General features: G+C 42.6%; 1 protein-coding gene across 1 annotated transcript in view; it reads left to right on the top strand.

Moving 5' to 3' along the window:
- Positions 1-11,396: 11,396 nt before the first annotated feature.
- Tox3 (TOX high mobility group box family member 3) overlaps positions 11,397-24,453 on the top strand; it is a 97,867-nt gene continuing 84,810 nt past the window's right edge. Inside the window, exon 1 of the mRNA XM_035441410.1 lies at positions 11,397-11,483. Within this exon, the coding sequence (XP_035297301.1) occupies positions 11,397-11,483 (87 nt within the window). The remainder of the gene's footprint in view (positions 11,484-24,453) is intronic.

Here is a 24,453-nt window from a genome sequence, read left to right as displayed (position 1 = left end):
TTGTGTCCAATTGGTATAAAACAAGTCAGCACACCATTCTACATTTTTTCCGTAAGACATCTCACCCCCTGACATCCCTTCCTCAACATGAAAGAATGGAGTAATATTTATATACCTGGAGAGGTGTCATGAAGATACACCTAAAAGACATATGTACATGTGGGCGTCTATATTATAGCACATTGCTGTCATGCGGTCTGAATTTATTCGGTGTTAAAGTGGGTCTTTTGTATATGGGTCAGATTTTAGGGTATAATTCCTAGCTGTGATTTCATGTGATCTGTCATGTAGCGTCTTGTTTCAAGTGTAACTTGTTTGCCATGTCCTTCAGATTCTACTAGGTTTCCCTTTACCACCCCATTCCTCTCCCTTGTTCTTCAATTTCCAACATTCAACCCTGCCAAGGGTTTTCTCCTTCAACACCCACTATCCCAGCACTACTCTCACTTGTTTAAGAATTTTTGATAAATATCTTTGAATTACTGTATTAGGGGTCCCCTGACCAGGTCAGTACCTCTGGAAAAGTTGTACTTTCTACCTCACTGGCATCAGATGTGGCTGTCTGACCTGCTTTGACCAACAAAAGGTGAATGGAAGTGATGTATGCAGATACTTTGAGCACTGTAGCATCGTTCCCTGGCCCCAGTTTTTCTTTTATCCAAAGACTAACAGGGCCTGTATAAAAGCCTCTGTTGTGTAGCAGTCCTTCCCTCTCTGGGACACACAGATTAAGACGCCATCCTTCAGACAGAAGGTAAACAACTCAAAATAGCTTCAGGAAGTCCCTGAAACTGACCAGATTCACTATGCCTCTTCCTCCCAGAAGTAAACAATAAAGGCTTCTGAAAGTCACTTTCAGAAAACCCAAGCTGCATAAATACTGAGACCACCCAAGCTGCCTGGAAAAAGTAGAAACTAGCAGAGCTGCCTGCGAAGAGGTCTAGATCAACTGAGCCAGTGGAGAAGGACACTGTCCAACCTGTTCAGCTGCCTGGAGGCTGTGCAGTGTGTTCCAGGTTCCCATCTTAGGCGAACTGGTACTACTCTGGGGTGGACTTAGTGATGCAGCTGTCTTTGAGTCATTTCTAGTCCTGTGGGTAACCCCACACCCATATTCCTGTAAGTAACCCCAATAAAACTAATTGTTTCACCAAATTGGACTTTAATGGTATCTAAACTTTAATCTATCATAGGATCCCTCTGTGGGCTGGGTGGATGTGTATGTTACATTTCCCTGGGAAGCATCTGTCTCACAACAGCATCTCTTCAGTTTGAGTTCTGAAATAAAAGCATACGAGAGTAAGCACTGAGAGTGGTGGATCTGTGGATAGGGATGTATGTGAGAAGCCATCCTTTCTAATGCCCCCCCCATACTAAGGCATCATCTATCCAAGAGATGGCTTATAGCACCTCAGATCCCCACCACACAAGTGACTTCTTTGTAACTATTTAAAAATTCCCTAATTTAGGACATTCTTCTTTGTTGCCTTCTGAAAAGGCTATCTTGCAATGTTTGACAGAGCCTTCCCTCTTCTGTTTCCAGAATCCTAGATGATCTCTCCTTTCTCTAAGCAACAGCAACACATTATCTGTAACATTTCTGCAAACATGTTTGTTGACTTCTTGGCAAGAATATGTTTCTCCAGTCATGGTGATTATTATCATTTTACCATTGTAATACTCTCCTCATGCCTTCTCATCTTTAGTATAGACAAGGGTTGTACATTTTCCTCTTCTGGAATCTTAGAACCGCATACTTGGAAGAACACAGTGAAGGTGTGTTTAAAAACTCATTGGCATGGGCTCTGATTTTTGTCAAGATGAAACACTCACCTCTCTGGTGTGTTGCTTACAGTGAAACACAGCAATAGAAAGAACTTAGTACTTAGAGCACACAGTGAGATCCTGAGATATCCTCGGGTTAGGAGGGCTCAGCTGGGAGGTGGGGGGGAGAAGTTATCTTACAGGATGAGTGTTAGTAGAACACGGGTGATATGAGGGAGGAAGGGTGGTAAAGGGAAAGATAAATGAACTATGTGTGAAAAGCCACATAGAAATCTACTGTTTTGTAAACTTATATGCATGCTCTCTCTGCTTCATCCATACACATATGTGAATATGTGTGGGGGAAGAGCATAGATGGAATTAGTCTATGTGGAGGATAATATTATTTCCAGAAGACATTGGTTGTCAAACAAAAAACCCAGTGTGTGGGTAAGATACCCTGCTTTAGGTTGTTGGTTAGCAAGGTACCAGAGATTTGTTCAAAACAATACAAACTATTGACATTGCTCAATCGCCCACCAGTGTTTGATGTGAGACTCTATTGCTTCAGGTATCACATTGCTTGGTCTTAAGATTTGAAGAAATCAAGCCAGTACACCTGGAAGCATCCTCCCTGCCTGGAAAGTATTACACAAGTTGCTGGGGAGGGAGTGGTTTAAATGAGAATACCCCCATACACATTCACACATGTACACAGTCTCAGGCATTTGAACACTGGGTCCTCAGTTAATGATGTTGTTTGGGGGAGGTACAGAAGATATGGCCCTACTAGAGGGAGTATGTCACTAGGGGTGGGCCTTGGGAATTTAAATTCTCAAAGCTTAACAGGCTCACTCTGCTTCATACTTGTGGTTCAAGATGTGAGCTCTCATTTTCCTGTTTCTGCCACCATACCTGCAACCTGCTGCCAAGCTGTCTCTGCCATTATGGACTCTAACCCTCTGGAACCATAAGATCAAATAAACTTTCTTCTGTAAGCTGCCTTGATCATGGTGTTTTATCACAGTAACAGAAAAGCAACTATTACAGGGAGGAAAGTCATTACCAGTCTTATCCAGCTGGGAACCTGTGAGCTACAATAACAACAGGCCTGGCAAGATATGCCCATGTCACAATAGTGACATGAATATTATGGGGATAACCAATGGCTTTCTTATTGGACTTGGGCTCAGTCTACAAGAGAAATACATGCTATAAATATGGTCATGAACCCTTGGCTGAAGATCACATAGGACCTACAGGAGAATCTAAGACTATTATTTCACTAAAAAGACATAGTATCAAATGACTTCATAAGTGCATAAACCCATAGGTTAGTGCAGCTCTCAGTATTAGAGAACCTTCATTTTTCAGTAGACAGTGATTAATGCATGACTGATCAAAGTACAGAGAGAAAGCATCTGTGGAGTGCAGCCATACCTGGGACATTAGTACCACACTGCCTTCCTCCATTGCTGAAAGAATGTGGACATGGGATAGAAAAGATTGTAAGAGCCAGGGTTCAGGGAAGACGGGAATGAAACAGTGTCTTCTGGGCATGAAATGACAATTGCACTCATTTGTATGGTGTGTGGTTGTATTTGTATATGTGCATTACATGGTTACCCATACAAGATTCATACATACATAAAGCATTCCAGCATGGACTTGAGAGGAGCTCTTGAGACTCCATTCCTATCTGAGGAACTACTGGAAGTTGATGGCTTCTGGGGAAGGGAGAGTCAGTCTTCTTTAGGAGTATTGTCCCTGGTAGATTGTCCATGTGCCAGTGGTTGGCTCTACATCCATGTTCATATGGGGCAGCAGTAATCAGACTCAGTTGTTTAAAAGAAAAAAAGAAAAGAGGACATAAAGTTGGGAAGGGTGTATATGTTTGTGTGTGGGGTGGGGGCAGAGGGACTAGATAGAACCCTGAAGTAATTGGAGTGGGAAAGAGGGTAGATGTGGTCCAAATTCTCTCTCTCTCTCTCTCTCTCTCTCTCTCTCTCTCTCTCTCTCTCTGTGTGTGTGTGTGTGTGTGTGTGTGTGTGTGTGTGTGTGTGTGTAGTTAAGAAAGAATAAATAAAAACAGCTCAGACTTTCTGACAATCTATAATTGATACATCATCTTGGTCTGCCCAATGGGTTTCTTTAGATTAGTTAAATTTAAAAACTTCCCATACTTCCTTTCTTGGCACTTAAGAATTGGCTAGTCCCAAAGAGGTTCACCAGGAAGTTGACCCTTTCATAGTATAATTTGTCATTTTTTTTGCTCTAGATGCTAATGTATGACCACAGCATCTCTGAAGAGCCATGTATCATGGCAGTTTTTCCTAGACTTTTCCATGTTGGAACTCTTTTATAGCCAAGACTTTTTTATTTGACCTGGGTATATGGGTCTATTGAATGGATATACAAATTAAACATTTGTTGATAATAAATTATAAAAATGGTATTTTAAAATAATTTTTCTGATCACATAGTTTTCTCATTTACTACAGAAGAAAGCAAAACCTAATGAGTTGTGTTCATGTGATTATTTTTATGTAGAAAATTAAATCTTGGCCTAATATGTGATAATGCAATGTCAACACTTTTCAGTTATTAACCAGGATAGGGACAAAAAAGGGGCAAGGAAGGCAACAGGTAGAAACACAGGCAAGTCTGAGATTCATCACACAAAGTGAGGAGTTGTCTCTTTTTCTGAGCCACAACCTCTCAATCAGGCATCAGTATTGAAAGTCATTTAGGTCCTTCCTTGAACTTATCATTTTCTTCCTGTAAAGAACTTGTAGGGTGTGTGGTTGGGTATGCGGTGGAGAGAACATGGCGGTGCTACTTCTTCTCATAACTCCCGGGGCAGCATCCACACTGTGTTTATATAAAAGAAGGAAGCTCTGTCTTCCTTGCCCAGCAGTAGCTTCAATAGGAAGGAAACAGAGTGTTTTCCCCGGACCCCTTGCAATGATCATTCTTCTGTTTGGTTTCTATTACATACTTAACTCTCCTCAATTCTCAGCATCCTCATTTGAAATTTTTAATATTTCCCTTTTCTTCAACATGTTGACACAGGGCAGAGTAAGTAGATAAAGCCAAATGATTTTACTTGCTGTCTTTAAAGGGAAAAGCTCTTGGGCTAACTGGCCTCACTTCTTTAAACATGCTTTTTAAAATGAGTGCAAATCCTCTAATCTAACTTGTAAAACATTTAATATTTTGGATATACGGTTTTAATGACCATCCAAAAGTCAGGGAGGCTGGACAATGGGAGCTGCCAGGCTATTGTGTGTTGGCCACAAAGCCATGAGGTGGCCCTTTCTCTCAGGTCATGAGGTCAAGCTCCACAGCATTAATTTTGCTGAGTTTCTTTGTTATAAATAACAAACAAGGTCATTTATTTTCATTCTCTTGTTTCTAATTGCATGCATGGACTCCACAGGATGAACTCCACAAACAGGTGGCTGGAATGCTGGGGAAAAAACTTGAAACTGTTCCAGGAAAGAGGGCATGTCCCACTCTGGTGAAACAGTTTGATGAGGTAGAGATTTAGACCCTGCAGGAGACGCACCTGCACTATTACTGGAAAAGCAAACACTAGTCTGTTTGGCATGCACAGATCTATGTAAATTAAGGGAGATGATGTTGCTGTTAGTCCTCGGCTGCTCTCTGATCAAATGCAATTGTTTCTCCTTATTCAAGAAGCACACTCGTTATTAGACTCAGGCCCTTCTCAGTTATTCGTTTATTATTGTTTTACAAGTTTATTGTTCTCTGGTTCTTAGAGAGCATTCCATATAAATAGAGACTAGGAATGCGGGTGCTTTTCCAAAAAAGGATGTCATGGAGATGCATTTACGTGCAATGCTATTCAGATCTGCCATGAGAAGGTTTAATGTACATCTGCCTAAGGATTTTCTCTGCTTCCTGCCCCTATAGCTATCCCTTAGTGAAAACCTAAATCTGGACTGATCTCTGCCCATTTGCAGTGAAAGTCCTGGGTTGTGGGCTCTCATTGTTCAGCTGGGCTCCATGGGCAGCCCTGTTGGGGCCTCCTGCTGTAAACTGGCTGGGCTTCCTCCTTTCCATTCCTGTGGAAGCCTCCTTGCCAGCTATCACTACCTTTGTCTCTTGGAGGAAAGCAAAACCAACAACAACAGCAACAACAACAAAAAAAACCTTTTTCACTTGAACAAAATAAAAACTACCTAGGATTTGTTTCTGGAGTGTAATTATAAACTTCATTGTGCATTCTTCCTGGCTTTGATGCTCATCTTGAAGAGTTCAGTGAAAATAAATTGTTTTTATGAAAACAGAGAAACCATTTGATAAACACGCTGTCGCTGAAAATTGTTCCTGCAAAAGAGGTCACTCTTTCACTTTAGAAGAAATAGAGAATATTTCAGAAAGCAGGTAGGACAGCAGCTTAGGAACTCTGTGAATACAGGATTTTTTTTTTTTTAAGGTAGAGACACTGAAATCCCGATTGCATTGAGTGTATTGGCTTCTAAAATAGTTTTATTGAAGAACTACTTAGGCTACAAGCAAATACTCGATGCAGTTCCTACTTCCAGGAATGAATTCTCTGCTTAGTACTTTTTGCTGCTATGATTTTGGGGTTACTGGTCCATAACTACACTCTGTCAGAACCTACTAGTGACTCTACTCTTAGCAAAAGTGATAATCAGTGGGAGAAGTGGTTATTTTCTGTGGGCTCCTCCTGGATCTCCTGGCACAGAGACCAATATGAGCCAAACTTGTTTTAGTAATACAGGAAGTAACCTCATGTATACAACCGAATATATATTTATTATAAAGGAAAGGTTTAATTTTTTCCCCATCTGCCCACATTTCTATATTTTTGACTGAAGTAAAGATATAAAAATAATTTGCATTTCTAGACTAGAAGTTTGGAATTATTAAAAACTGAAACAAAAATGCCCTGGGCCTGGAGGTTTCTTTCAGGTTGTAATTTCTTGTGGAACTCTTGCCTGTCAACTAGTTTCACTTGGGAGTTGTGCTAATGACTTGTAACTGAGATCTCCCCCAACCCCTGTACATGCTGGCCATTGTGACAATGTTGGTCTGTTGATTCTATTTGCATGTAACTCCAACTATGAACGTGAAATACTTATTCTCTGACAGGAAACCTAAACTTTGTGGCAATGGGTTTTACACATAGATTAAGAATCCAGGCTGGCTAGAGACCCTGTGCTTTATGATGCGAAGCCAAGTTCAGATACAAAACCAACCAGCAGACATTTACGCTTATAATACATTAGCTGTTACTATGGGAATAGAGGAGGAACCTGAGAAACTCTGGCCTTGTTAATTTCCATTTGGAGCTGCTGTTAATTTGGCTACATTACGTACTGCAAACAAGGATCATAATATTTGGATAGGACTTTTCATCACCCAAACGCAAGAGAACTAAGCCATATATAATGTCTGGTAGTATCTGGCTTACATGACTTTCAGAAATTCCTAAAAGTTAGATTTCTGGTTACAAAATCCAGCAGGTTTCCATTAATACAATCCCCTCTGGTCCTTGCTTTATTTGAGGTCACAGAAAGTAGGGAAAATTTTCGGAGTACTATTAAGATTTAAAGTTGCTTTCACACTTTGTAACATTTGCTTATTTTTCATTAAAAAATATATTCTTGGGTGAATAGAGACACCAAGCTAATCAAACTAACAGTAATGACCCAAATCATAGACAACCTCTGAAGGGATTTCTTTATGTTCAAAAGTTATAATTTTGACTTCACAAGAATTCTTCTACTGCCACTAATTTTTAAGGTGTGTTTATTTGTTCATGTATGTATATTTTCATGTGTATTGGTGTTGGGGGGTGTAAGTGTCTCAGAAAGGCCATACAGGGTGTCTCATTGGACTGAGCTTACCAGTTAGGTTACTAAGCCTAGAGATCTTGTCTCTACCTTCACATCCCTATGATTACAAGCTTTGCTACCATGCCCAACTTTTTAATCTGGGCTCTGGGGTCCTCATGCTTGCAAAGTAAGTACTTTGTCAACTGAACAATCTCCCACTCCAGCTCTCTGCCACCCTTCTTAATAAATGTTAGCACTATTCAGCATAAATTCAAATCACATTTAAGATGAAGTTTTGAAGAAGCTTCTTCAGGTTCAAGGCTAACCTGGTAGTAGGAAACCTTTGGTGTGGGATTCAGAAAGGAAATTACAGGCACACTAGGAAAAGGGACACCCTATAAAATACATCACATCACAGTTGCTGTCAAAACTAAAGAGCCCATTCTGAAGTTTCTTATTTACATCCCCTGGAACTTCTAAAATGGGGTGTTACTGTCAATGCAATGAAGAGTTTAATCAAATCAGTTCTAAACCATCAGTGTTAACTTTAGTGCTTATGTACACAAAAGCCCTAGGGCGCCGTGATGCCTTAAAGTTCCCTCAAGGAAGATTATTCAAGTCAGAGGTGCTGTGTAGTCTAAAGTCCTACTGTAGCCAGATGGCCTTCAAAGAATCTTCCAACATTAAAGGGTTTGCCCTTCTTCCCCTCCTCCCGCCCCCCTTTCTTCCTTCCCAGAGTCCTCATAAACTTCCTCTTATTCATTACAAAGTATGTACCAGGCATGGTCTGCTGCGCTTGAGATGCTGAGCATCTTGCTATTGCAACACCTCATCCCTCAAGTCTCCTTTTAAAATACTCTGGCAACTTAGACCCTGGCAGCCTGCAGGTTACGTGTGAATTTGTCAGATCACTCCACCCAATAGCTGCAGTAGCTGTAACATGCCAGGGTCTCCAGGTGGTTGGATGAGACAGGACCCCCCCCCTCTCTCTCTCTCTCTCTGTGTGTGTGTGTGTGTATGTGTGTGTGTGTGCGCGCGCGCGCGCGCGCGCGTTGTGTGTCTTTCTGTGGTAAAACACATAGTCTCTTCTAAAACTTCGAGTCTTGTTGGATTTTAGTTCTTACTCACAAGTGTGTCAGCAGTGGCTGGCATATACTGGGTGCTCAAAGACAGCTGCTGAAGGCATGGAGACAGACTGGAAAGATCAAATGCCCCAAATGACCAGTGCCTCCTCATTCTGATGCCCCAAGCACATCTCAGGTCTCATCATCCAATCCACCAACCGCCTTCTTTTGTTTACTACTCACCCTAACCTATCAAAAAATATTCTGACTTGTGAGAATTCCCTCTTCTCAAAGGGATAGGCTTCGTCGGAAAAATTTCTAAAACAGTGGCAGAGAGTGATATGAGATGTGAGCACACATTCCTAACTCCTAGAGCCTCTCTGGGCAAGGTTTTCCCAGTTTCTGGCAGTGTAACACACCAGCACATGTAATTCCAGCTCTTGCAGCTAGTGGGATTTCTACCGCAGGGTATCTGTGTGTCTCATCCTGGAGGTTTGATTACAACTCCAGGTTTCCTTTCTCTCTGAAACTTTGATTATACTTTCTTTCATCCTCCATAATCAGGCTCAGATTGCTCCAGATGCATGGCAGTAAGGTAAGGGATGCGAGTGTGCTGAGGAAAGCTCATCATCCCAGCCTTTGAGGCTTCTCTCTTTAAGGCTTATGAGGTGGGGGAATTCTTTCCTGGTATCCTGGATCAGCAATCTGCTTCTCTCCCTTGGTCAGATCCTGCACTAGCCGCCATTGTTAAATACTCATAGCGAAACTTAAAAGATGTTCTCTTTCGGGACAACAGGTGGCCACTGCAACCTCCAGCTCTGATTGGTGGAAAGGCCACAAGCGCCCAGTGGCCCAGAGAAAGGGCCTCTACTTCTGAGTTTCAAGAACTTACTCAATGGGGTGTTGTCCTGATAATATCTCAGCATACTGCCAATTTGTGCAACCCGCTGGGCCATTAGGGAGCGCCGCTGGGTTGTCAACGTTAAATGGAGACTCGGGAGAGGAGACCAAAGCTTTTTCAGGAGGGGGGAAATCAGAGTCAACCCAGTGACAATGTGGAGTTGTTCCTTCCTTGAATACACATGGCTCTCTCAGTCCCCTGACAGGTTTCTGCTAAGAGCACACACACACACACACACACACACACACACACACACTTTCACCTATTTGAACTTTATTTTTTCCTGCTTGTGGTTCCTGAAGTAGAGTACTGAGTGAAGGTACACACAGGTGTCACAAGCTGGAGTATCTACTTTGGAGAAACCCATGTATGTCTGGAAAAGTTCAGGCCCCAGGCCAGCGAAGTGAACAGGGACCACACCATTAGAGACTGTCAGTCGAAATATTTCAACATCTTTCCCTTCGAGTTCAAAATAGTTTGCAGATAACTGAACCGAGAAAGGGAGATCTCACAGCTCAGCCAACGTTTTCTACCGCCAAGGCTGAAGGCCAAACTTTCAAATTAACTCAGAGCAATAAAGCCGAGGGTGGTGGTGGTGGGTGGGAGTGAGGGGATAGAGAAATGTAGATTAAAGAAAGAAAGAAATAAAGAGGGGTGGGTAGGTGCAGTGTGGGCAAGTTAATCACCCAGAACCTTTTAGGAAAAGAGGAAGATTTTCTCGTGGAGAACAGCGAGTGATCCGCCTAGATCCAGTTACTTAAATGCCTTTCAAAAACAAACAAGAGTAAAGAAAATACAAAGAGACCTCGACACGAGGCTTAACAGGGGAAGCTTCACGTCTGCCTACCTGTGAAAGGTCAGGCCCTAACAACCCTTCTGCAAAACAACACAGGTGTACATGGGGTTCTCGGTCCTGATCCTGGCTACCAGGAGCCACTTGAGCAGGTTAGTTTCTGGGCTAGTCTACACCCAGAACACTGGGACATAAGGGCTTGGTTAGAGGGGCTGGAAGACAGGTCCCCACCACCAAGGATTGGGACAGGAAAGTAGAGACTGGGTAGGGAGTGGACGGTTTGGGGGATGCTAGGGCAGAGGAAAGCGAGGGTCGCACAGGAGAAGAGCGGGACCCGAGGAGGGACAGTGCTAAAAGCTGCGGGGCGGCCGAGGGAGGCCGGGGAGCGAGGAGAGCGGTGAGGCCGCGGGGACAAAGAGGACCGGGAAGGGAAGGGGTGGGACGGAGAGAGGCCGGGAGAGGGGCGCGCGGTGGCCCGGGTTGCACGGGGCGCGGGGCGGGGCGCGAGCCCGGAGGCGGTCGGCGGCCGAGCGCACCGGCGGGGCGGGCAGCGCGCCAGCTGCCCGGGGTGGGAGGGGCGGAGCGGCGGCGGCGCGGGAGGGGACCGGCGGCGGCAGGAGGGGGAGCGGCAGGGGAGGGGCCCGGGCCCCTTGTCTCCGCGGCTCCTCGCTCAGTCCGCCCGGGAGGAGGAGCGGGGCAGCCGCCGCCGTCCCAGCCTCCCCGCGCACCTGAGCTCGCCGGCCTCCGGGTCCCGGCTGCGCCCCGCGCCCCGGGCGCCCGGCCGTGCGCAGCCAACCTCAGTGTCCCGGTGGGGCGTCCCCCGGGCGCCTCCGCTCTCCGCGGCTCGCGTGGCCGCGCCTTGTGTGCGGCGGCCGCAGCTCCCGGGCTCGTCGGGCCCCGCGCACGAAGCCCCTCCAGCCCCACGGCCCGTGCACTGTCCCCGGGCGCCCCCGGCCGGGCGTCCCCGACGGTGGATCGCGCGGCCGTAAAGAGGCGGGTAGCGGCCCCGGCGAGCTCCAGCCCCGGCCCCTGGCCCCGGCCCCGGCATGGATGTGAGGTTCTACCCCGCGGCGGCCGGGGACCCCGCCGGCCTGGACTTCGCGCAGTGCCTGGGGTACTACGGCTACAGCAAGGTGACCGGGCCGGGGGCGGGGGCCACCTCTCCATCCCGGGCGAGTCCCACGTCCCGCCTCGCCTGCTCACTTTCTTTCCTATCTTTCTCTCCACACGCTGGTTTCTCTGTGCGCCTTCGTCTCTGACCAACTCTCCTCCTCTCTTTCTGTCCCCTTCCCACCCACCTTTTTGTCCCTCTGCTGGCGCTCCCTCTGCCCTCCTGTCCTGGTCCCCTCCCCCGCTCCCCCAAAGCTGTTCGAAGCGCAGTCCCGGGACTGAGCTGAGACTCGCGCGTTGAGTCTTTGTACATGTTATTAGTAAACACGATTGCAACACCCCTTCTATGTGTGTGTATGGGGGGCACGCCACGTACAGGTCCTGGATCTCGTGGTTCAGAGATCTCCTCCTTCTCCTAGCAGCCCATCTCGCTTCACCCACCCGGTCAGTAGCTTGTCCCGGGCTTTCAGGGAAGGACAGAACAAACTTTAGAGCGTGCTCGGATCCTGGGTCTGGGTCTGGGAAGCCTGAAGTTGTAGGGCCCAGCAGGTGCTCTTTACTTCCTTTTCTCTAGGGTGCTCTGGTCTACCCGAGGAAGGTGCTCGCCTTTCCCGAGTTAGCTCTAGTGACTTCTCCTATTTTAATTCTTGCGGGGGGGGGGGTTAAGTTTTTTCTTTAGGGGAGATCGGAGTTGCAGCTTCACACCATGCCCCGGGGGTCACCCCATCTTTCGCACCTCTTAACTTCAGGAGCGAGCGATTCAGGTAGCCATAGGACCCAGTTAGGGGGCTTCGAGGACCCGGGATGTCTACCTTTCCTAAAGCTTCCACCACAGAGCTTTGAGACATAACCCCGAGGGCGAGATTCAGAGAAAGAACCCTGCGCCTATTGAATGTGTTTTTCTTTTCCCTTCCCCCTGCTCCTCCCTCCCCTCCGACTTTTCTTTCAAACCCTAGTTTGTTTATGATTGCTTGGATAACGGAGGAGGAAATACGGAGGCAGCTGAAAGAAAGGTGCAATACAAAACTAATGAATAGATAGCAGGAAGAGAAGGGATTGTATCTAGAGTCCGGACAGTTGGCTGTGCCCCTGGCTGATGGAGGTTCTGTTCCTTATTGTTTATACTCCCTTCCCAACTCCAGGGCTAAAGTTTGCAAAAGACCATGGAAGTCTCATTGGCTTCCTTCTGTGTCGTGGTGGGGGTACTCCTGAGCCAGGCACTCAGGGCCCTTCCAGTAACTATAGGACAGAGGGACTTTATTCAGTGCTTTTAGTCTAGTGGTGGTGGTGCCCTTTCATATACTCCCAAAACCTGAGAAGAATGCCTTAAGCCTGGAAAGCAAAGCAAGAAAAGGCCGAAGGCTGTAGCCAGAGTAAAGGATCGGTTTCTGTCGTCTGATTTTGGATTTACTCAGGTTATTAAATGCTTTAAAAAGTCCCCCATGTATGCTCAGTCAGGGACTTAGGCAGCCTAATTAAGTATGTAGTGTTTCTGAGAATCCGCCTAATTGTTCCAGTGGGGTATTACTTATCTCCTCAGAGCTCAGCCTGTGTATGCAATCCTGTAAACTGGGCATGCTCTTATTTTTGGAAGCCATTACCTTGTCTAATGTAACTACTTCTTTCTCTGATTTAAGATCAGCAACACTCGAATGACATCCAAATAGAAACCTATTGTATTAAGCCAGTCACTGCCATGCATGGCAAATCTCTGTTCACTGGGATCCCAAGGGTTTCAAGGGACTGAGGAAATTGTGGGTGTTTTGTGTGTATCTCCTTTTATTTTCTGAGAAGAGTTATTTTGAGTCAATTTAAACCCAGAAGCTTGTTTCAGGGTGGGTATATAAGGCTTGAAATAAGGCAGTATTTGTCTAGCTGCCGGGTCAACTTTAGCAGTGGGGAAGCAAGCTCATTTGGGGTGTATATCTGAATCCTGCAATGGCCCCGAAATAATAACGATAGGAAGGACCGTGGGGACCCAACTTGTAAAAGTTGGAATCGGCTTTGGGAGGGGTCAAATTGGACTTATTCTAAAGGTGTGTCTGCCTTTACTTGTTTACAGGTAAAAATGTAAGTCCCTTTAGACTGAACCACATGATAAGTATAGTATCCCTGTATTCTTAACTTCTGGAATGGGAAAAAATCAGTTTTATTCCCCTTAATTTATCTTTGTACAGAGAATGTAACAGAAGAGGAAGTATTAACTTTATGAGCACAGAGCAGCAAGAGCTAATTACAGGTTTACAGCATTTGCTTCACAGCTAACTTGCATCTGAAGTGCTGTTTGCCGTGCAGAATAGATTTATTGAAGACGTAAAACAGCATACAAAGACATGCGTTTACTTCATCTGAAAGTACCTGGAATTATTAATCTTTCTCAAGGCTTGACTTTGAAGACTTGTATTATCTTTCTGAATGAGAAATGATGGATTACAAAAAGTATGTTTCTGCCTTTTCTTGTTTTAATGACCATCTGGGAAACTTCAGAAGAAACCGAACTATCGGTGCCAGAGCTTCACAAGTGAAACGCTAGCACTTATCTTTACATTTATTTACAATCCGTGAATAATAGGGGTCCATTCATTTCTCCTTTTAACAAATGACCAGAGTCCTTTGTATAAATTATATGTGAGTGTATTATCTTTACATTCTGGGAGTATGTGGGGCCTTTTTAAATGTGAGCACTCATGAAAGTATACTATCTATGGAAAATGGATGAAAGGCTTTGGAGGGTTCAAAAGTCATTGCAAGTAGGAGAATAACTTCAAATAAAATATCGCCAGGATCATTAAAATCAGTTAATAATTCATGAATCAGCCACTGATGTATAAACTTAAAGCCGTGTCTAGTTTCTAAGGACTAATTTCCATTTTAATTTCAATCCACTGTTTGAACATTTATTATATTTTTTTATGATGTGACTAGCAAATTGAACTAAAATCTATATTTTAAAACAGGAAAAAAGTCATTATGATCTTCAAGTGAGTTGGTGACTGACTGACTAATCTGGAATTTTCCCTTGGGTTCACTTAATTTTATTTTACCAGCAAGAAAATAATACATAAAAATACCAATTAAAATGAAGTTGTTGTAAGCCTGCCATCCCTAAATAAGATCATGCATCTAACATAGATGTGAGGTAAAATAATACAGCAGGTTAATAGTGAATTCAGGCTGGTATTTGTTTGATTTGCTTAACACTTTTGGCTTTTTGTTTCCTTTCCAAAGTATGGCTTCTTACTCTTATGCAAATTAAGGCTTCAGCCCTAAGCCTTACTGTCTCCATTTTATGTGTTTTTTCATTGATTACCCCTACTTAATTAAGACATACTCTTGCTTGTTCTTTGATTCCATCTCGTTGGGCCTCTACTTTGACTAGCTTAAGGGTAAAAGAGATTTGTTCCTTGCCTCTCTTCATGGGGACCATGATTTCGAACTGAGAATGATTGAGAGGAGATTTTGATGGGTATTTCCTAGATCAATACTTACTCTGTCATGAGGTTAGTTACTTCATCTCTAGGAGCTGGAATATGAGGCTGTTAAAATTTGAAAACACACTGAGACATTTCCATATTCTTCCATGACAGGTCTTAAATGTGTTACCGAAACCACATTATAGAAGATAAAAAGGTTTTTAAGAGAGTTCCTAGAAGAGGTCATACACTCAGATACCTACAGGGACAAGGACAAGTAGTGAACCTGCATGAGGATAGGGTCTGTGGCCAAGCTGAAAACACCACCCATTTAAAGTCATAGACTTGCTCAGCATTTGCTAGACTTTCACCATGACATCATTTGGGCCCTGTATATCCATATTTTATAGTTCTCTTTTTAAGAGAATGATAATATGGATTTTTATGTGAAATGACTGTAGTTTTAAAACTAACTATATCCATAGCTTTGAAGGGTGACAGTAGATTGAGTGATTAGAATAATTGTGCAAGACCATCACAGTCTACTTTTGTATGCTTTGCAAATTTGGTCTTAAACAGGTTCATACATGGATTAGAACTCAAAGTTTTTTTTTTTTTTGGTAGCTCATTTGTAGTTTATGTTCAATTATATGGGACATTTTATTCCTCTGTCCAACAGTGTAGTCAGTGTAGTGCTGGAGTAGACACGGGCAAAACCTGGGTATTGTGATAGTTGTAAAGTTGATTAGACTTCAGCAGAATGCAAATTAGTATGTACACTCATGGTCTAGGCAGCCCTCTCAATCATAGCAGACATCAACACCAACCATGACCTGAATTCCATGTCATATAATATGACAGTGTAGCTGTTGATCAGTTGAAGTATGTATGCATTTTGTAGACATTTAATTATGACTTGTTAGTTTTAATTTTATTGCTTGCTTTACCACCTCCCCCCTTCAAACATTTTTACCGGTCATTGAAAACCTGCAATCCTAGCTGTCTGGCTTATAGTCACTAAGGGGTAAAGCAGCCTAGTGGTCACAAAGTAGAATCCTACACACTCTTCATTTGGTCACCCCAAACAATAGAATGCTAAACCGAACCCTGTGCTCACTAGGGACATGCATATCATTAAGCAAAGAAAATTAATCTGAGGGATTTTAGATGAAGCCAATGGATGCATGTGGTCACAGTGTTCAAAGAGTGTTGCTATTTCTGTGCCATCCTCCTTCAGGGCACAAACTCAGCTGGAAGCTGAAGCCACTTGAGGAGTTACTTTATTTAATCACCACAGTATTTAAAAGATACGAAACACCCTCAATTAGTTGTCTGTTTCTAAAAATCTTTGCATATAAATGTAGCTTTCGGTTTTGTGTGTGTGTGTGTGTGTAGAAATAGTAATATATTTGGGAACAGTCTGTGGCCAGGCATCTTCTGGAAGCACCTCTGAGGGTCACACGTGTCACACACAGTTTGAAAGCTTCTCTACTGCTTCTTCTGCTTGGTTGGCCCTCCACATTCCTCTCAGGTGCTGTGAGACTTGGCGTTTGAAGGCTTTCATTACAAAGAGATCCCATTAAACAAGAGAGACCTGCAGAAACCAAGTGAAATACAGTTACCATCACAGGAGATTGCAGATCCAGTGTGTCTCTTGGTTAGCCAGGCAGTGGAGGAGATGGTAGAAGTAGTGCTGTGACCATCTTGCGGAGTAGTACTCCTCAGTCTTCCTCCGCACACGAATCATCCAGGAACTTGTTAGGATGCAGACTTTTGGACTTCACTCCTAGAGATTCTGAATCAGAGCCTAGTTTTGAAAAAACAATAAAGCTGACATTGGATATCATGGTGGACTGTTCCCACAAACACATGTACAGGGATTCAAGAGAGAGCTCAGAGTAAGGAACCCAAATTGGGGTATTTATGCAAAAACTGAAGGAAATAGAGTTGACTTCTTCAAAAGTGAGGAGGTAGGAGATGGGCTGTGCCTTAACCTTGAGGGCTGGTAAGCTGTTTAACACAATCCCTCACTTAGTGAGGCTGTCATTTAGAAGCACTATGTGAAGTGTGCTCATTTGGAAATCCTGTCAAATTCATGATTTTAAAATTGTGTGTGTGTGTGTGTGTTCGTCCATGCTGTGCACATGGAAGTTCTGAGGACAACTTGTGGGAGTTGATTCTCTCACTCAACCATGTGAGTCCTAAGAAATGACCTGAGGTCATCAAGCTTGTGTGATGAGCACCTTTGCTCAATGGGCCAATTCTTCAGTATAATAATTGTTGGGGAAAACCAGAACTTAACAGTTTTGTGTCAGCTTGATGATGCATCATTATACTTTGATAGTTATTTGGTAGGAAACACCTTTAAATAGTTATTACTAATTAGAGGTGTTGCAAAGTTGGCAATAATTGAAAACACTATCAGTTATTCATAAAGGAAAACATTTCATTTTCCTATGAGCAAGAGGTATACTTTTACAGTGGATTTCTGTAAGATATAAATGGTGTTTTTTTAAGTGGTCTTAGAGAGTCTTTTTCAAATTGGTTGTTAAAGAGAAAGAATTTGTTTTTTGCTAAGTGTGCTTATAAATTCAAATATGTATTAAAGGTATATTAGGGTCCCTTAGAAAAGGAACAAATTTATGTTTAAAAATAAGTAGTAAGGCTTTTATTCAAGGTGTCCCCTGAGCTTCTGGTATTTTTTTAGTCTTCTCCTGGGATAGTAGATCATTTCATTTCTTTTGTTTCCTAGGTTTGTCTTTAATCTCTTCCTCAGGGAGGCCATAGTCTCTTAAAGTATATTCCATGATTATGCAAGACATATAAGCTACTGAAAAATGCTCCTTAATCTTAATTTAATTTTACTTTACTTATTAAAGAATAACTTGAATGTTCTGATAACCCAGAAATTAAATCAGTGGACCAATATCAAGACACATTGGGGTTCTACACACTTAAGTAATGTGGGACTTATGCTTTTAGAGGTGCCAGATCTTAAACTAGGTCCATCTATTCCAAATATGATGATTTTAATGTGGCCTCATCTTTATGAATTCAACTGTTTATGTAGAAGAATTGTACTAAAGATGATGATGTGGGTGATTTTTCAAACTGATTAAAATGGACTTGGAGTAAATAACTGTATTAGAATGTGAGATTTTTCCCCGTGATTCCTGCAGCTAATTTATGATGGGCAAAAGATTTGCAGTGGAATGATGAAGGTCCTACAGTTTCTTTAAAATGGTCATAGGAAGTAATAACAGAAGTTCAAAACACTGAGCTGACTTACAAATCTTTACAATACGTGTGTGCTTAGAAGTTGTTTTTCTTGTAGAAAAGGTTGGGAGTAAATCTAGAAATATTGACCCATTAAGAAAATATGCCCAGCAGAACTCTGCTACTGCCCCTTCACATCTGCTTCTTAATGAAGAACTTGCAGTTTTTGTGGCTTATTTTTTTAAAAAAAATGTAGTAAAAGTGTCTAGTGAAGACATGGCCAAAGAATTATATTATGTAAAAATTCTTTGGATTGCAAGTGAGAAGAAGTTACCCAACTGAGTTGAGGCAGCTGGGATTGCCAGTTATGTTTCAGGTATAGCTAGATCCAGGGTCTCGAGGGGCACTAAAGGACTTTCTTATCACTTGTGCTTTCATGTGTTTGTCTTTTCAAATCAGCTATTCTGATTGCAGGGAGTATGAAGATGTCCATCAGTGGTTCCTGGATCAAGTCTCATTGGATAGACTCTGGCCAGAGGCCCAGAGTCATGTGGCATCTCAGGAGGGATTCACATATCATTTCCCTTGAGACCATGTGGTAACCCACATGGTTGAAGAGTGGGGAGCCTTCTTGATTCCTGTGAGAAAAAGCAAAGTGCTGCTATCACAAGACTGGAATCAGATATAGGGTGGAATGAATATTTGTGTAGATGCCAACTTAGGTGGCGCTTGATGCAGTTGAAGACTTCTGAAAATTTGCATTACTGTGTTCATAAATATTCTTTCTGGCAACAAGAGTGAGCTTGTGCTTCTTTAATGCACTCTGTGTGTGTGGTGTGTGTGTATGTGTATGTACACACATATATACACATATATTTCTTGGCTATATATATATTATATATTGGATATATTATATATTGGATATATATGCTATTTGTATTAGGTATAAACTTGTAATGGACTGAGAATAGATGTGGCTTGCCTTCAAGAGGTCTCTAGCTTGGCTGGGGGCTGGTGTTAGTGAAGTATGTGTATGTGACTATGTATTTATACGACAGGTTCTAGGCTGATGGTGAAAGTAACAGTGCCCCATGAGCACATTGATGAAGAAAGTTCTACAGGCATGATGCAGTCAGGTGGAAGGGCCCATGTGGGTTCTCAGGCTTAGAGTGGATAAGAGAGTAAAATGTGATTTGAGAGAAGAAGAGAAAGTGAGGGAGTTCCAGGAAGAATTTGCTTCATGAAATATGGACAAAAGTCCTTTTAGAGGCTTGCATAGGTTGGCCCCACAGGCTAAATATGGAGATGAATTCTCATCTTCCTGAGGTGAGACATGTGGCTCCAGGTTATGGAGGCACTAGAATGTCTGGTGAAAGTCCAAGCTTTCATTTAATAAATACTACTAGAGTGAAGTATGTATGCATGTGTTTGAGAACTTTCACATGTATGTATGTATATGTGTCTATAGACATGCTTATAGGCAGAGGATGCAGCTTGAAAGGGGACCTAATGAGAAGATATTTTCAAGGCAGCATGTGAGAATGTCCGAGGAAAGATGGCAGAGAATGTGAGCCTGAAGGAGAGCTGTTGAGTGACGGGCAGTGGGTTAGTGTGAAGGGTCAAAGGTGAGCTTAGCCTTACATGAAGACTTGGTAACCACTGAGAAGAAAAGGAAGATGGGGATTTATGTAGCATGTTGGCACATGGTTGAGAAGAAAAGATGATAGGGAAGGAGGAAGAGATAGCCAAAGACAGACAGAGGAATGGATACTGATATGTTGTAAGTGCTGATTGACAAGCCCAGGGTCTAGCTTTGCCTAATGCTCTTTCACTTCTCCCCCTTACTCTCCTTGCTGTGTATCCTGGACCACACCAGCCTTCATGTCATCTTATTGTGTCTAGAAGCATTTCCCCACAGATCTTCACTTCTTTTACCTCCTGATGTCCAATTTTCCAGTATGGCCGACCCATCTGTAAATGCCCTAGTATTTAAAATACCCTATCCCCATCCTTTCAGTTATGACCCTATTAATTCTATATAATTTGACTCCTAATGTGTGCTTAATTGCTTGCATTATTGTTTATTCTGGTTTATTTATTCCCATTGGAATTTGAACTTCTTAAGACTGGGGATCTGTGAACAGTACTCGGCATGTTAAAGAAAATGTCATAAGGTATGAAAAAGATAATACTGTTGATCAGATGTGGTTGTAGTTTAATCTTTGAATATATGTGTGTTGGACCCACCACATGCTAGATACTTCTAGGCAGTGGAACTATAGACGAGAAGACCCACTTGTGAAGTTTTTAACTGCAATTGTAATGATTTGCTCCAAAGTTTTTAAATTCAAACCTTACATAAAATTTTTATATCAGTATTTTATGTGTTCATGACAGGGGCAGTGATGGAAATGAAGATGTATTGACAGTGGATTTTGCTAAGGTAGCAAAGATAGAAGGACAAGAATGGAAGGAACTGATCTTAAACAGAGTTGGAAAGAAATGACCAAGGAAAGGGTAGTCTCAGTAAATGCCAGGGGAGTATAGTCAGGATTCAGCTTACATGTTACAGAAAAACCAAAGCACAGAAGTGAAACTTGTATAGCCATGGATTAAGTGAGCTAACATTTCACCTTAGAAGCAAGTAGTTCAGGGATGCTATAGGGCTTCATAGATAATACCAGTCTTGTTTTCCTAGTTCAAGGTTGTGTTACCAGTAGTCAGCAGGACAGAGGAGGCTAAAGGTAAATGAAGGCTCCAGAAACTGCCATACAAATACTTTGCATATAGCTCACTGGCCAGACTGAGTCAGTTCTCCACCTTTGATGATTACAGTCTCAGGACATGTAGTCTGTACTGCTGCTGGCCATATGATCAAGCTAAACACCCTCACTATGGAAGGAGTAGGTGGATGAGAAGACATGGACATTGGCAGGTATGTGGGAATGAGTTCCAGGGCAGGTCCTAGACCTACTTCTTGGGCCTTTTCAAATTGAGATTGTGTGCAGTGGTCTGGTTTTCTACACATTTTGTTGCCATTCCCTTCTCGGAAAGCCTTTGGTGAGAGGGGCATTGTGCCAAGATGGATGGCTCTTTAATTCTTTCTTGCGTTTGGACATTTTATTTTGGGCCTGCTTAAAATACTCAGTAATTTATGTTTTTCTTTGTAGAAACTGCAAATCATCATGTCCTAATTTTAATTGATTACCTATATTTCAGACCCATGTTTCTCCTTTCAAAATATATCTTCCAAGTTTTATAGTGCCGTTTCTCAAGTCCCAGTATGGGTGACAAAACTTTGAGCAGTAATCCTTCTCCACTCGAAGGAATTTTGAAGCCCAAGTTTCTGGAAATTTTTGATCAAACCCAGTTGGCTGCTGACTCTGGTATCCACATGTATACCAAAACCTCCTTTCTGCAGAAACCCTCAGACCTGAATGTCCCTTCACCTCACTTAACCTATGGTCCTTTCCTTCCATCTTGACTCTGCAACCTTTACTGCCAGACTTAGTAGCTATCCTGGCCCTTAGTAGCTATCCTGGCTTCTATCCAACCACCTCTGTTGACTCCCTCCTGTGTATCTTCTCTGAATAATTGTTTTAACAAGTAATCTTTACCTAGTATCCCACCCAAATCTCCTTACCCTCCTCCCCATTCTCTTCTTCTTTTAAGTAGCTGGGACTGGGACTGTCTCCTTCAGTGAGTTCTCAATGCCATGCCAAACTTCCTTATTCCTGCAAGAACAGGGAATGTCACTTTCAGGGAACATACTATTCGAAGCCCCAGAGTTCTACTTTATGGTAACTTAGACCCTTCTGTGTCTGCCCTTGTCCCTCTGTGTCCGCTTCTTCCTACATTTCTAGATCCTGATATATATCTGTGTGCTTCTGATGACTGCTTCTCTGTCACTTGTCTACTGTTTTTCCTCATCTTCCCAGAGATTGTGACTGTTCTTCTCAAGCTTTGTTTTCATTTGCCTCTGTATTAAAAAATAAACCAACCAAACAATAACAACAAAACCTTTGTAGGGAACATTGTGCCTTTCGTTGGCCCCTTTCTGATATTTAAATCAGTTATCTATGGCTGTGTAACAAACCATTTCTAAACATACTCTGGCTTATGATTCTGTAGGTCAGCCATCTAGACTGGGCTTTTCTTTTCCTCTTAAGTTTTCTTCTGTGTAGTCACTATAGGATTGCCAGGAAACTTTGTGGAGGGCATCTGTCTGTCAGTTGGGGACCTTGTTTTTCTGGCATGCCATCCCCTACCACAATGTGATGGTTTGGGCTTGTTCTTATGTTGGTTTCCTGAGAGAACATGGAATATATGAGAGGGCTGGGTCTCTGGCTGAGAAGTGTCACATAACAATTTCTGTCATATCCTTTGGGCCAGAGTGGGTCACTGGGCTAGCCCAGATTCCAGAGGAGAGGAAATAGATTCCGTTTATGATTGACAAACAAAATTACCTTATACAAGAACATGACTACCAAAGTGTATAAAACTATGACCCTTCTATAATCTACCTCAGGCCTCAAATCTGTGTCTCCAACTTCTATTCATTTCTGCTTCTTTATACTGACTCTCAAGGGTCTGGGATCTTTTTGTCTGATGAGAAATTTTGCCCTCATATGATTATTGCCACAGAATCTTTGTCCTTCAGTTTCTTGTCAGAAATGATTATCTTGGCATCTCTCCTGCCCAGACCATATATTTTTTTTTTAAATCTGTTTAAGAAATAGCAGTGGTGATCTATGGCCATATCACCCTGACCTCTCCTGATCTCGTCTGATCTCAGAAGCTAAGCAGGGTCTGGCCTGGTTAGTACTTGGATGGGAGAAATAACAGTGGTGTGAAGAAGGTATGTTGTATCCACTTTAACCAAATTCAATGAGGAGCTTCCCCAAGACTGACTGCTTCCAGTGGTGGGTTGTGCACTGGACTCCTTTATTATTGTGTACTGGTTTGATTCACTTCACTTTGAGGGAACATATGTATAGCTGGCTCTTGAACACCCTTCATTGTTTGGTTTAGAATGTGGCTAACTGCATCTCAGTGAGTCTTCACAATAACTCAAGATACTCTTCTTAGAAGACCTTAACAGGAGGATCTGAAGAAAATTCATTTTGTTTTATCTTGTGGGTGTACTGACCTTGTCATTTTTATTTCTGTCTTCACAATGGCTGCCAAATGGTTGGAGCCAAACAGGAGACCCTTGTAGTAGCTGTTCAGGATGCTAAGAGACACTTTCCTACCAGCTGGCAGGCTAGATTTTATTAGTTTATTTTTAAAAAAATAACTTATTTTTTATGTATATGAGTGTTCTTCTTGAATGTTATATATGTGCACCATGTATGTACCTGGTGCCCGAAAAGGTCAGAAGAAGGAATCAGATTCCCTGGAACTTGAGTTAGGGATGGTTGTAAGCCACTATGTGTGTGCTGGGAACTAAACCCAGTTCCTCTGCAAGAACACGAGTTCCTATCACTGAGCCATCTCTCCAGCACATTTTATTAGATCCTTAATTTTACTTTTCTTTGCCTTGATTCTTAAAAATACAACCCCTCTTTCAAAACTCAAGCACGTAGGTAAATAGTCAAAGCACCTACAAGTGCAGCGAATACATGTTTGTTTAATGTCAAGGATACTTGCATCTTTCTAAAGTGAAATTTCCCCATTAGAGAAGGAAATTAAGTCTCCCATTTCAATGTTTAAAACAAAGAAGCACACATTCCTCTTTTGGCATCTTTATTAATATAATATTTACCACAAGTTTCTTATTGGGTGTTTTCCTTCAGAATTCTAGCCTCTACTGGCATGATAAAATGTAGGCAGAGTTTTCCATCCCAGGAGCCACTTCCAAATTACCACACGGAGTCTTATAATAATTGTAAATGATCGGCCAATAGCTCAGGCTTGTTTCTAGCTAACTCTTACATTTAAATGAACCCATTTCTATTAATCTTTATATTGCCACATGGCTCGTGGGTTTACATGTTCTCTAGCATCTTTTGCTCCCTCAGTAGCTCTGGCTTCTCCCCAGGCTCCTCCCTTCTTCTTCCCTGTCCTTAGTTTGTTTTTTCCACCTAACATTATCCTGTCCAGCTACTGGTCAATCAGTTTTTTTATTAGACCAGTCACATGACATATATTCACACAGTGTAAAAGAATATTACACAGCAATAATACGTACAAATTGGTGTCCCTTCACTGAGTTTTAAATGTTTGAACCTTCACATCACTCAGGAGGTATTAATCCCTGAGAGTAGACCTCACTGCATAATTGGTACCTGCCTGAATTCTACCTAAAAACAGTACTAAGATGTGCCTGGCATTGAGGTTCTATTATCAAATGTTGACAATCTAC

The sequence above is a fragment of the Cricetulus griseus genome, chromosome 3 (assembly GCF_003668045.3).
Source record: "Cricetulus griseus strain 17A/GY chromosome 3, alternate assembly CriGri-PICRH-1.0, whole genome shotgun sequence".
NCBI lineage: Eukaryota > Metazoa > Chordata > Mammalia > Rodentia > Cricetidae > Cricetulus > Cricetulus griseus.
The sequence above is the reverse complement of the archived record's forward strand: the minus strand, read 5'-3'. Positions and strand labels throughout refer to the sequence as shown.